The sequence below is a fragment of the Mirounga leonina genome, unplaced genomic scaffold, assembly GCF_011800145.1.
Source record: "Mirounga leonina isolate KUSES-001 unplaced genomic scaffold, KU_Mleo_1.0 Mir_125, whole genome shotgun sequence".
Taxonomy (NCBI): Eukaryota; Metazoa; Chordata; class Mammalia; order Carnivora; family Phocidae; genus Mirounga; species Mirounga leonina.
Window position 1 is genome coordinate 16,131,852 of NW_023270305.1, and position 13,563 is coordinate 16,145,414.

Here is a 13,563-nt window from a genome sequence, read left to right on the forward strand (position 1 = left end):
AAACGACAACAAATTAATATACCTGCCACTCAAGTGGGAAAAATGACTTGCAGTGCTTCCAATTTACTGGAAATTACAAGATACTGTTCTTGACGAGCTGATGCTGTAATTTTTTTTTGTTGTTGTGTTGTTTGTTTGTTTTTCCTCATCTCAATCCATGCCCCCCAGTCAGAATGGATGTTTATTGGGTTTGCGTTTTGTATTATTGACTGAGCCATTGTTACCTGATGTAATTGAGTTGTGAATCTTTTTAAAATAAAGAATTAGGGGCGTGTGGGTGGCTCAGTTGTTAAGCATCTGCCTTCGGCTCAGGTCATGATCCCAGGGTCCTGGGATCGAGCCCCGCATCGGGCTCCCTGCTCGGCGGGGAGCCTGCTTCTCCCTCTCCCTCTGCCTGCCTCTCTGCCTACTTGTTCTCTCTCTCTCTCTCTATCAAATAAATAAAGAAAGAAATAAAATGAATTAGCAGCAAATCAAAGTGGCTGCCTGCCCGATCCTGAGATGCGAGGGTGCTAGTGTGGGGCATGGTAGCCGGTCAGTGTCATTCCTCCACGAGGACACTGGAGGCGGGGCGATGGGAATGAGCCAACCCCACTCGGAGATACACGAAGCACCTCATTCCTCTCCTGTACTCGACTCTGGGCTCTGCCTCTACTTCCCAGTGGGACCTTGGGTAAGCCCCTTCTCTCCTTTGTGTGTTGGTTTTCTCCTCTGCGAAATCAGGGTGTAAGATCTGCCGTGCCCATCCTAGCACTCAGGGTTATTGTGAGGGCACAGGAGACGTGGGAGGGTGTAAGGACTCGGTCTGTGGGAAATTTGTGTTTAGAGGTATAGTTGCATTATCTAGCTGGGTCATTTGAGCCATCAGGAGACCCCGCTGGAGGTCAGCTGTTAAGGGCGAGTGGAGGAGGCACATGCTTCTCGCAGCCCCAGTTCTGTTCTGGATTGCTCCGGCGAGCAAGGCTCATGGTTCTCTTTGTCCTCCAACCTTCCTGACCAGCGCAGCCCTTCGCGCCTGGAAATCTCAGCTCCGGAAGGGATCTCAGCAACTTCTCTCTACAACCCCTCCCTCTAGGGCCACTGGGGAGAAGGGAAAGCACACTTTCAAGATCACATGATGTCACTGGCAGAATTTGGACCCAAACACCATTCTGCCTGCAGCCTGTCTATCTTTGCGCAATCTCCCTGCCTCTGACTTTCCCTGCTCTATGCTCCTCGTAGCGATGGCTATCTGCACAATTACTCTGGCAATTGATCATGCCCGTGACTCCCTTCTGCAATTGTCTACAACTTTATTGGCATCATGGACTGTTAATTTAACTTTTCTGCTCTGCAGACAAAAGAAGGTGAGAGGCATTGCAAAGATGGTGAGAGGCTTTGCAAAGATGGTGAAAGGCTCTGCAAAGACGGTGAGAGGCTACAGAGTCTCAGTCCTCTCTGCAAGTCCTGCAACGCCTAGTCAGTGATCAGCCCACAGTAGGAGCTGCACGGCTGTGGGTGGATTGGGTTGAATGACTGTGTCATCCAGCCGCACACACTGGTCCCTGGAGCCAGGTGAGGAAATGAGTGTCAGTGATGGAGACCATCAGGAACTGCTGTGGCCCAGGTCAGCCGGCAGGATTTGCTGGCTCCAGCTGGGATCCGGGACCTCGTGTACGTTACGTCTCAAGAACAAGTGAACCATGAGAGAACTGCCATCAGGAGCTGTGGGCCATGCTTGACAAATGTTTTTATAAATGATCTGTGTGTATGGTGGTGAGGGGGGGAGGACAGAGGGCGAGGAGGGATGCTGAGCCCTAGAGAAGCAGGAAGGCAGGCAGCGGGGAGGAAGGGAGGAAGAGTGAGAGGGGCCGCTGACCATCTACTGAGTGGGCACTGAGTCGCATGGTGTCCCCAGCAGTCTGCCTCCGCTACACGGTGAGGCGGAGCCCCCCACCCGCCCCAGCATCCATGCCCTTTTGGTGCCCCACGTTGGCCAGCACCGCCATGGGCACACTCTAGACATCGGCTCTCCGATCCGTGCTCCAGAAATCTCCGTTCATCAGGCGTCACTCTGGCTGTTGCCCTAATCCTTGCCTGTCCTTCTCAGTCAAGCTCCTTGAGACGGTAGCTGTCACTCACCGTCCTGCCTCCTCAGCCCCAAGCACTGGCTGTTGCCTGGGTTCTGCCTCCACCTCCAGTCCTGCAATCATGCGGATCCCACTTCCCAAACACATCTTGGCCCCACCGGGCCCCTCCATGTGCATCTCCCTGCCCCTGGCTTAGCCCTTTAGGGCTCCACTCCAGCCGCCTTTCCATTGCTGTCCCCGCCTCCAGGCTCGCTTCTCCCCAAGCCGGCGCCAGGGGGAGCTAACAGCATTCGGGATGTGAGGCTCCAGCCTCAGGGGCTCCTTCCTCCCCTCTTCTTTGTGGACAACTCTATCACCTTCAAGACAGAACTCAAGGTCTGTCTCCCTGTGGAAGCCATTCATGAACTCAGGCCCTTCCCTGGCCTCTGATAGCAGTGCCTGATGCAAACCTCCCCCGAAGTACTTTCTACATCACTCATAAAGGCTTTCTTTCTATGTCCAACACCCCCATTGGTTGGGGCTCCTCCTAGGCGGAGAGTGGACCTTGTGCACCTTTACATACCTAGTGTCAGGCACAGTGTCCTAATATGTGCTGAATGCGCTCCACAGAGATTTGGGGAGCAGGAGCGGAGCAGGTCTGGACACCGGGACATATGTACTTGGAGGGAGTGAGAGCATCAGTTTTGACAGAGGAAGTGGCAAATCTAGGGGAAGGGGAAGCCCAAGGCAGGAAAGAAGGGAGCTGGGGGGGGGGGTGATGGGGATTTAGATGTTGTCTCTGAATCTCTCTCCCTCTCAAGCCTGCTGTTTCCTGCACCCCAGCCTCTTCTTCCTCTCCCTCTTTCTGGGTTTCTTCCCTCGTGGTGGTGGGCCAAGGAGTAGAGAGTGGGAGATGGGGCCCAGGATAACTCACAAGATAAGGGCACGCTTTTATCCGTGTGCATCCCCGAGGAAGTCCCAGGCAAGGATGGCTCCACCTTGGCATACAGTAGGCTCTCTTTCCTTCACCTCTCAGTAGTAAAGAAGTCAGCGGGAACAATAATGGTGCCAGGCCTCAGGTCGCAGCCAGACAGCACTAGCAAGCACTGACACTCTTCCAGGAACAGGGGGAGAGCATAAGAAATGCTCCCACCCTTTCTCTCCTTTTTCTCACCATGTCTTCCTCACTAGATGAGCTGCACTTACTAAACAAGAATTAGTTAATATGGAGAAAATGTCTTCCAGAAAGAGGGCACCTAACTTGTCAACATGGATATTTTGACTTGGCGACGTTCTGATGTGGTCTAAAAAGCAAATCATTAAATGGTCTGTTTCTTTGATACTAAATTATATGATCAATATGCATTACTGTCCAAGCCCTGAGCCTCCTCCAGGGTCAAGGTCAGAAATACCCGTTACAGCCCTTAAAGGGTTAAAAAACCCCACGGTTTCAAAAACAACAACAAAAACCCCATGTTTTTCAGTTTTAACTCTTCCCTTTTTGATACAGTGCTATCTCAGGCCAGTTTTAAAAAGTCCTACGATTCAAAGTGTCCCCTTTGCCAATCTGGAACGTCGAAGTGTCCTGTTTCAACAGCAAGACGGCTCCTTGTCCATGTTTCCAGTGAGTGTTCACCGGGCAATTCTGGGGGCTCGTCGCAATATTCCAGAGAGAAAGAGAAAAGGTTCCCCGATTTGGGTTGGGGTTCTATCGGGGAAGTGTGGCAGTATGTGGTGATTCACGCAGATCAGAAACCCGGCTAGACTTAGATGTGGCTGTGATTAATTATTATTTTTTAAGTACAGTTTGTCTGACAGGCGAAATCTTTTGAAACATGGGGCCCATGTCGGAAGGAGTTGGTAAAAAGTCCTTGTTTGAAACGGCGAAGTCAGGAAGTACCCTTTGTGGGATCAGTCTGTTCCTGGAAATGCTTCTGGCCACTGCTTGCTGCCTGACGCTCTCACGGCTCCCGCTGATTTCTCTGCCCACAGGCCAGGGAACAGCCTGTGAGCACAGGCCATGTGCGAGGCATTTGTACGTCACATTCGCAAGCCACTGGGCAGATGTTAGCATCCCCCAACTCCTGCCTTTTACAGATGGGGAAACAGAGCCTCAAGGGATTAAATGACCTGCCTGAGTTTGGAAGTGGGTCTGATTCACACTGTCTCAGGGGGAATGCAGCCCAAGAGTAATCCCATACGTGGTGCCTCCTATTTGTGGATCTTTGTGGGAAGGGCAGTAAGGGACTTTCAGTCTGGCTTGGGAGTTGCCCTGGATGGGGATGGGACAGTCGGTCCTGTTGGGCGTTTACTGTTGAGGTCTCTCTGCCCCCCAGCTTCTCTGCTCTCTTCTTCACATTGCTTCTTATACATGGGGATCTGCACGCAGGGCTGGGCCGGCCAGCATCCCTGCAGGTGGTGGGGCCTTCCCTCCCAAGCTTTCATTTCCAGAGGCTTCCTGGAGGTGGGTGGTGCGTGACTACTAGGCCTCCTTCCCTTTCTTGTTCCTCTTGCCCCCTGCATGCCTCTCAGAGTCCAGATGTGGGCATTAGTGGAAAGAACACACAGACTTTGAGCCAGAGGGCCCTGGGTTTACTGGTTATGTGGACTTTGATCTGTTGCTAAGCTGCTGACTCCAGTTTCCCCCTATGGAAACAAGGGAATTTCAATAATCATAGTAACGACATCTGCCTCACTGCTAAAAGGGGGAGAAATACTTGATGAGACCTCAGCAAACATCCATCTCCATCTCTCTGGGATGGGGGCTGACCCAGGGAACCTCAGCCAGGCAGGGAGCGGAGACCTGGCCTGCTCAGTGTGGCAGGTCCAGGGGTGGCTGGGTGTCTTTGACCATTTATTGGGGATGTGTGGGACCTAGAGCAGCTAATCTGATTGCAGCCAAACCTTGTTACTGCATTCCTGCCCAGAATGTCATTTAAAAAGCACTTAGGGCTATCCCCGAAATGCATTTACACTGAGGTCCCAGGGGTGGGGCTACACAGAAAACCGGGCAACTTGAGACACTCCTTTCCTTCCCAGGGGGGCTGAGGATGTGCTGGGGGTTGGGGGCTGAGGAAGGGGAAAGAGAGCTCATGTCCCACTGCGTTCAGCATCTGGGGGCATTTGCACCAATAATATCATGATTATGCTGCTTCCTGTTTAAGCCTGCCGTTTGCTGTGGAAGGAGGCTCAGACTCAGAAGTCTGGGGTTGGAGGTGATATCTGGCCTGTCTGTGGTGAGGCTCCTGACTCTCTGGGCCTCAGTTTCCTCATGTGTCAAATGAAGACTGCAGCACTGGCCTATGTCCCCAGAGCTGTGGGAGGACTACACGCAAGGGTTCAACCTAATTTAGTCATTCTCAGGGGTTGTATTACATCACCTGGGAACCTGTTGGAAATTCATATTCTCATTGAATGAATGAATGAATACAACCAGCACGATGAATACCACTTATGTCTCCCTTCCCAACCTGGATCCAATAAATGTCAGTATTTTGTCATATTTGCTTCATTCATATAAAAATGTTTAGCCTAAAATTTTTCTTAATATTCATATTCTTGGACCCCTCTCCAGACCTACAGAATCAGACGCTCTGTGAGGGGGGCCAGTAACCTGCATTAACCCAGCCGTCCAGTCTTTCCATGGTTGAGAACCACTGGTCTGAGCCTTGCTGTCAAGCTTCACTTATTAGCTAAGTGGCCCGTTGGGGTCAGGCCTCCCTCCAGCCTGGCCTTGTTTTGGTGGAATACTGTGCAACTGGGGTTGGGTGTGGGACAAGAGTTTGAGAACATCTGCTTTACTTGTGAACAGTGAAGGCCCAGGGAAGAGGACTCAAGGGTAAGGGCATCATCTTTCATGTACATCGAACGTTTGTTTCCCCGACATTTTACATGTGCTGATTTGTGTGAACAGCATGACGTAATTTTCAAAGAATCCACTATAATTATAATTATTAGTAATAAAGAATATTCTGAAGCTAGCTCATGCATGTATATCATCTCCACAAATAGTCTGGGCTCCTTGAGGACAAGGGACACATCTTTGTTGCCATATCCCATTATCCCAAATCTCCCCATCTCCAGCCCCTATACCAGAGTCTGTGGCCTCTGAGCCTAGGGTATGCCCAGGCACCTGGAGGGCATGCACCCACAGGCAGCACCCCATCATTTTCAGAAGGGGAGATCTGCCCCTTGGCCTCCCCCTCCCCCATACGCACCTGTAGGTGTCGGTGGCTGGCACCTTCCAGGTCTGGATGCCTTTCAGGGGGCCCTCGCTCCCCACCACCACGCTCAGGTTGGTATTCCGGTAGGCATTGTTACACTGCGCCTGTGTGGGGCCATGGGGCCCACTGGCCCCGCACGTGGTGAACAGCCAATGAACTGTGGCACAAGAGGAAAGACAATCACTCACTTGGCCTGGCCCTCCCTCCTCCATAGGCTTCCCCGGGCTGCCTCCGAGCTGTCAACTCCATGGCCCCAAACCCATGTTCAAAGATGGCACCAGGGCCAGGGCAAGAAACACCGATCAGCCATTCAAACTGGAAACGTCTGTTGAGGATCTACCCTGTGCCAGGTCCTGGTCAGATATGAGGGGAGAGACACAGATGGTGCTGACTGATCTGGCCTTAAGAAGCTTACAGGCTCCTAAAGGAGTCCAAAAGGGATGTGACTCTACAATACAGGACGATAAGGAAAAAAAACCCTCCGAGGGTCTGGTGAACACGGCACTATGAGAGTTACCAGGAAGGAGAGAAGACCCCTGTCAGGTAAGACAGGCATGGGCAGTGGCTGGACCCTCTCCTCGTTTCTCACTGAGTCTGGCACAGTGCTGGGCAAACAACAGGTGCTCAATCTATGCTACTGTGACTGCATTGAACCTGCTCCCAAAGGTTGGACATATGCGTATAAGATCCTCTTAGCTTGGAGAAGCTCAAAAGAGTAAACCGGACATAGAGTCAGCTCCAAGACCCTCTGCCCCCGTTGACCCAGGGACCCAGGATAGTGGTGGGAGCAGGAAACTTTGCACACCTGGCTAGTGGCTTTTTCTATCTGTCAGGACCTCAACAAGGCTCAGCCTCCTTATTTACAACCAACTCAGGTTCATCAACACAGTGAAGGTGGCTTTTCAAGTATAAAAAAATGGGGAAACACGTCACATTTGTCTCTGGTGCAGGCTCTTCTTTTCTAAGTCCCTCACCCAGAGCACCCGATGTCCTTACGTGGCCTTCTGGGGGTGGCTCAGGATCATTTAGCACACCCCATCCCTCCACTGCCACTGGGCCATTTCCTTTGAAATTTTCTATCTTTGAGCTAGGCTGAATCTTGAGGAATTGTCAGATTTCATGTTGGCCAGAATTCTAACATTTTTACAACCTATAACAACTTCTTAAAAATGTGTTCTTTTTTTTAAAAATTTTTTTATTGTTATGTTAATCCCCATACATTACATCATTAGTTTTAGATGTATTGTTCCCTAAAATGTGTTCTTGATAAGTTACTTTTACTTAAAATATAAAAATCTCATGATAAGATTGAAGAAATTATTTCCCTCTAATGTGATTAAGTCAAATTCTACCTATAGAAAATTGTGGAAAAATTAATTTGGTATACATAGTTTTGCTCACTAAAACATTAAAGTGAAAAATTTCTGAAGACTTTCAACTAATTTAATGATGTGGAAATGAAAGCTTAATTTGGGTTGCTAACTACAAGCAATCAGACTGAGATTGCACTGGGTAGTTTTGATAATCTGAAAACTTGGCCAGTGAGGTGGGCTTTTGTGATACTGCCCTGACCCCAAGGTCAGAGACCAAAGTTCTAGCTGAGATTCCAATGTATACAGCTACTCAACACTGTGTGTTCAACGCTTTTCTCCGCTGGCTTCACTTTTTTGAAATGAAGATGTTGATTTTTACTTGGTTTCTGAAGGTCGTTTCAAGGGCAAGAAGGTGATGAATCCATTCATGTTTGGTGTGAATGGTTGATTGTTAATTTTATGATCTTTCTGTATTCTAAAGGAGGTAACCTGTTATTTCAAAGAGCTAACTCTTCTAATATTGAGGGCATTTTAGCAGAGCTCTCTTGGCCAGTTGCCTTTTTATCCTCTCCAGCACCCAAATCCTAAGTGTGGGCTGTGCCCAAGTGGTGAATAGAAAAGGACATGGATTTAGGGGCAGCCTTATCAATTATTGGTTGTGGGACCTTGATAGAGCGCCTTGGTCTGTAAAAGGGGCTGGATTGGCATGAGGATTAAAGGAAGTATGGGATATGAAAGATCTTTGGAAAATCCAAAACTCTAAAAATATGAGTTGTGTCCATGATTCCTGCTTACCCCCAGGGCAGGTGCTGTTCTTGACAATGGGAAATGTGACCAGGGGAGTTTCTGTGAATATAGATCCTCCACCAGCAGCACCTAGGGATTTAAACTCAGTGAGCTGGGGATGAGAATGGAGACAGAGGAAAAAAAGATAATTCTGGAAAGGGAGCTGAAAAATCCACTTGCTCCATATGATCTCCAGCTCTTTGAAGGCTATTCTCAGATCCAATGTGTGCCTAAAGCAAGCAGCCTGGGTTTGGGGGCAGCCTTTTCAATCTGGGGCAGAGCCATGACAATCCATGCAGTTAATTCAATCCTGGAAATGAAAGAATATATATGTATTTTTTTTTCTTTCTTTTTTCCTCAAGACTGTGCTGTGGAAGAGAGCTAAAGGTATGGGTATGGCACCCTACCTAAGCATCTCCCCTTCCGTGGGACCCACTTCTAACTTCAGTCTCGGTTAACATTGCTCTAAATGTTCTGAGACATTCCCAGAGATGCTGGGATTCTACTTCTTGACCAGGTAGGGTATTTGGTGAGGTAGGAAGAGAAGCCCTTTGGATCCAGATGGACTAACTTTTCCTACCCTGGATTTTGCTCCTGACCAGCTATGATACCTGGGGTAAATCATATACCTCTCTGAGCCTCAGTTTCCTAATCTGAACAAACCAAGATTGGACTTAGTGAGACTACTGAATAATGACTTAAGCAAAGTGCGTAGAAGAACGTATGACATTAGACACGCATGATGAATACAGTTTAAAATTGCATAACTTCCTGTTCAATTTCTAACTGTGGGAAGCAGAGACACCCAATCTCAAGACTTATGTTCCCCATTCCATAAGAGGGGGGACATTAGGGCTGTTTCTCAATAAAGGGATCAGTATTTTCCCAACTCAGTGGACATATATTAGTCTCAGGTGATTTCTATACACAAAATTTTGTTTTTATTTTCAGTGATTTCTGATGGAAAGGTCCAGAGAGAAAAATCTTTCTAGAGTGGATTCCATGGGAACTGGATTGCCATCCCAGGTCAGATCATGATTTATACAGCTAGAATTCTCTTGCTTTCAGCAGCTTTCCAGGCATGGTGGTCCTCCCTGCTCCCTCAGATGGCCCTGACCCTAATAAATCTGTTTGGAATTGCTTGGAATCAATTTATGTTTCCCACCAGCTTTACCTCTTTGGGGAATGGGGTTTCTGAGTTCACTGCCCATTGTCCAAGGGCTGTCCTGCTTCTTATGTATGTGGGCCTGTCTTGCTTGAGCTTCATCCTGTTGGTTCTCTTTGCTCATTCTGTCTGGAATCTGACATCACAGAATGTCAGAGCAAGATGGGACCTTGGAGATTACTGAATTCAGTGGTCCCCAAAACACCTGAGGACCTTTAAAAGTATGAATTTCAGAGCCCTGGAGATTCTGATTAGTAGATACTAGGTTGGACAATGATTGGGGGAGGATAATACTTGCATTTTGTAAAAACTTTCTCAGGAGAATCAACCAGATTTGTGAACTAAGTCCATCTACTTCATTGTCGATATGGAGAAAGAACATTCTAGAGAAGGGAGGAGACTTTTCTAAGTAAATTAGCTTTAGAGAAGGAACTAGAAATTGGGGGTTCTTCCATCTATGTCCAAAGATCCTTTGGTGGTGATCAAGCCCTTCCCAGCTTCCCGTCCTGAAGATTTCTAGCCTTTTCAGATTGTTCCTACATGAATCCCTGACCCTGTGTCCTTCCTAGGACTTTAATGCTAGAATCTGTTTTTCAAGATAAGGTTACCAGAACTGTGGGTTTGTATAAGGGGACAGGGACAATTGCTATTCTGCTTTATTTCTGGTGTCCCTCTAGAGTGCCTAACACAGTGTTGGCCCCCCTCAGCTGAGCACTGGGTTAAGGCTTATTGGGAGCAGGCCATAATAATTTTCAGATCCTTGCTTGAGAGGTGGGTTCATGGATGTAATTGGAAACTACTGCTGCTCTGAGCCTGGTGGTATTAACTGCCACGGGCCCAGGAAAGCCTGAGAGGAGGCATCTGGAATGGGACCATGGGAGCAGGAAGGGTCTGGCAGAACATCAGGCAAGATATCCAGGCATGAGATCCATTCTAAGCTAAGGCTGATAGAGTGAGAACCATGAGGGGGTAGGCAAACACTAGGTTGATTTTCGGAAGTGTCTCTGGGGGTGGAAAGTATTGGATACAACCTTATAGATCAAAGCAGGCAGGTCCAGAACCTGAGAAGCAGGAGGATTAGTGACAGTAGTCCCAGGGGGCAGGAGAAGTCAAGGTGATCCCAGGGTAGAAGCCATTTGTTTCCTGACTTGTTTTATGCTTCCTTCTGTGTGTTGGGCGGGAAGGGTTGAACCTCAGACACCCGAGAAGTAAACTCCTCCCATGAAGGGGGCAAAAGCCTCTCAATATAGAATGTGCATATAATATGAGTCAGGCACTGTGATGTTATGTATGTATTAAATTTAAAAATCAGGAAATTCAAGTTCAGAGAAGCCAAGTGACTGGCCTGTTGTATGTAGAGTGAATAATCAGTCAAGCCAAGAATTCAGCATAGATCTTCTGAGTTCCAGTTCAAGACTTGAAGAGGTGCTAGACTCACCAGGAAATCCTCATGAAACTTGTCTGAGAGTCTGGGTTTTTTTTTTTTCCTTTTAAATCCATAAGCCTTGGGCTCATGTAAAGCCAGGACAGACCATACCAAGATTGCTCAGGCCCAGAGAGTAGGCAGGCCACAATGAGGGGGCAGGTGAGAGTCTGGTCAGGATAGCATGGTGGGTGGACTCTCAGCCCCAGAACTGTGGCCCTATAGTATTGTAGCATAGCAGAGTGCAAGCTTTAGGGGGTCATGGGCATAAGCCAGGGAAAGCAGGTGCTCAGCATCAGGACTCTGGTCCCCAGAGAGGCCACGGGGAGCCAGAGGTATCAAAAGGAAAATCCAGTAACTGGAATGTTTACAAGGCCAGGAAGCAGAGATGTAAGAGAGAGGGATTAGGTCATGAAACAATAAGGCAAAAGCTCGGTTTTTGGCGAGAAGATCAAGGTCACAGACTAGTAGTGTGGTGGGCTTGAGGCTGAGCTGCCAATCTGAGAGTACAAGGGTCCTCGTATTCCCCTAGATGAGAGTCTACATTGGTCCCTGAGGCTCTGTGGAGCTATGGGAGGATCAAATGCCCCCCAAGGAGGAGCCTGGATTGAGGGTAGGGGTAGGAGGAAGCCTGGTTCTTTTCTCTAGGAAAAAAATAAAAACCAACAAAAATAAGACCAAAACTATTGTATTAAAACTCATTTAGGAAAGAAAAAAAAAAGAACTGCTTTATCTTGTTCTACTTATACCACACAAATACTGATTGGTTATAGACAGCTGAGTAAGGAAATACCCATTAAACACTGGGTTTCATTTTAAGTATATTGCAGTACACTCCAAGAAGAAACAAATCAATTAGTAATATACCGCACATTGCTAAAAAAATAGGCTAGACGGTGATTGTGCTAGTTTTATTACTGTTGCTAAGCCATCTCATCTGCTCAGTTGAATGCAAAGAAATAAAGCGTGATACCAAGGAAAGTAAGTTTTCAACTATTGCTATTAATCACAATAATAAGGATCTGCCTCCTGTTGAAGGCCTATGTGGCTGTACCACAGAAAAGCACTCAATGGAGCTGATGGATTTTTTGGTACCATTTTGATTCTGATCCATGGAATTGAATTCTATCTGTATCTGTTGACTGAGCTGAACTTCACGGGAGCTGTGGCATATTGAGCCATTTCAGCGGCCATTGTAGATACCATTAAATAAAGTCATGACCCAAATCCAAGTAAATACAATCACTCACCATCCATAAATGTATATGACACCATTCTTTATTATAAATTGAAAAAAGTAACCCTTTTTTTGGGTACATGATGAAAATTAATAAATTGTTCTCCTTATTAGGGAAAAATAAAAATAATATACATATTGTAGCCATCGTGAGGTTAAAACCTTTGTCATCTGTCTCAAATCTTTAAATAATGGAGCAGTGTCCCCTTCTTGTGATCAGTGATTATTGTTTTTGTTTTTTTTTTTGAATGTTAGCAGTTGTTGAAACTTAATGTTTAGCTCCATTTATTTATTGGGAGTTGCAAAATAATGATATTCAAATGATATCTTTTTCGCTTATTTATTAGTTGGAATATATAAGGAGATGCTTCCTTTCATCTACTATTTGGTTACCAATTGGTACAGTTCATACAGGAAAGGCAGGATAAATGCTCAATTCTTTCATCTTATTTATAGTTTCAAGATGACGGACTCATTTTCTATCATCCTCTGAAGTTGACCAATTAGTTGTTTATATATCATTATTAATCTATGAATTTAAATATATTTTTGAGTTTTAATTAATCGTAACTATTATCCTTTAGAAGTTCACATTGTCACATTTTTGCTAGTGGTAGCTTCCTAAGTTATTTAGCTTCCTTGCTATGTGGTATGATGAAATGTTCCTTCCCTAGACCTGGACTCAGCCATCTTCTCAAAAGCTTTGATTTCTTTTAGTGAAAAAACATCCTGTAAGTACAAAATCTAGGTGCCATAGACACTTACTGTTACTGGGCTGGTGATTGTTTCTAGGCTTCTTTAGAGGACAGAGCTAAGATACATGTATGTGTATCAGTATAAACATACTGTACATATGAAGTAGATACATATGTATATGACAAAATACCTCATGAGCTCACAGTGATACTTTCAGGTCAAATTCAGGACTACAAGGTTTTAAATTTAATCTCTTCTGTATTACATCTGCATCTCTTTTTTCCACACTGAGAATCTTGGTTCTCAAGAACACAGGTGATAATAGGTTTAGAATATTCTATAATTACTCAGTTACTTTATTTATCCTTCATAATACACAAAATAGTATCAGAACTACAACACTGCTACTTTACCATCATTGATATAAAAACTGAGATCAGGGGACCCTGGGTGGCTCAATTGGCTAAGCGTCCGACTCTTGATTTCGGCTCAGGTCAGGATCTCGGGGTTGTGAGATCAAGCCCCTCGCTGGGCTCCGCTCTGGGCATGGAGCCTGCTTAAGATTCTCTCTCTCCCTCTGCCTCTGCCCCCCTCCCCTGATCCTGCTTGCATTCTCTCTCTCTCAAAAATAAAATAAAATAAAATAAAATAAAATAAAATAAAATAAAATAA

The 13,563-nt window shown here is 46.5% G+C and overlaps 1 protein-coding gene across 1 annotated transcript in view; it reads right to left on the reverse strand.

Moving 5' to 3' along the window:
- Positions 1 to 13,563, reverse strand: part of ALK (ALK receptor tyrosine kinase) — a 687,757-nt gene that overhangs the window by 43,741 nt on the left and 630,453 nt on the right. The window contains exon 12 of the mRNA XM_035000834.1: positions 6,266 to 6,428. Coding sequence (XP_034856725.1) covers positions 6,266 to 6,428 — 163 coding nt within the window. The remainder of the gene's footprint in view (positions 1 to 6,265; positions 6,429 to 13,563) is intronic.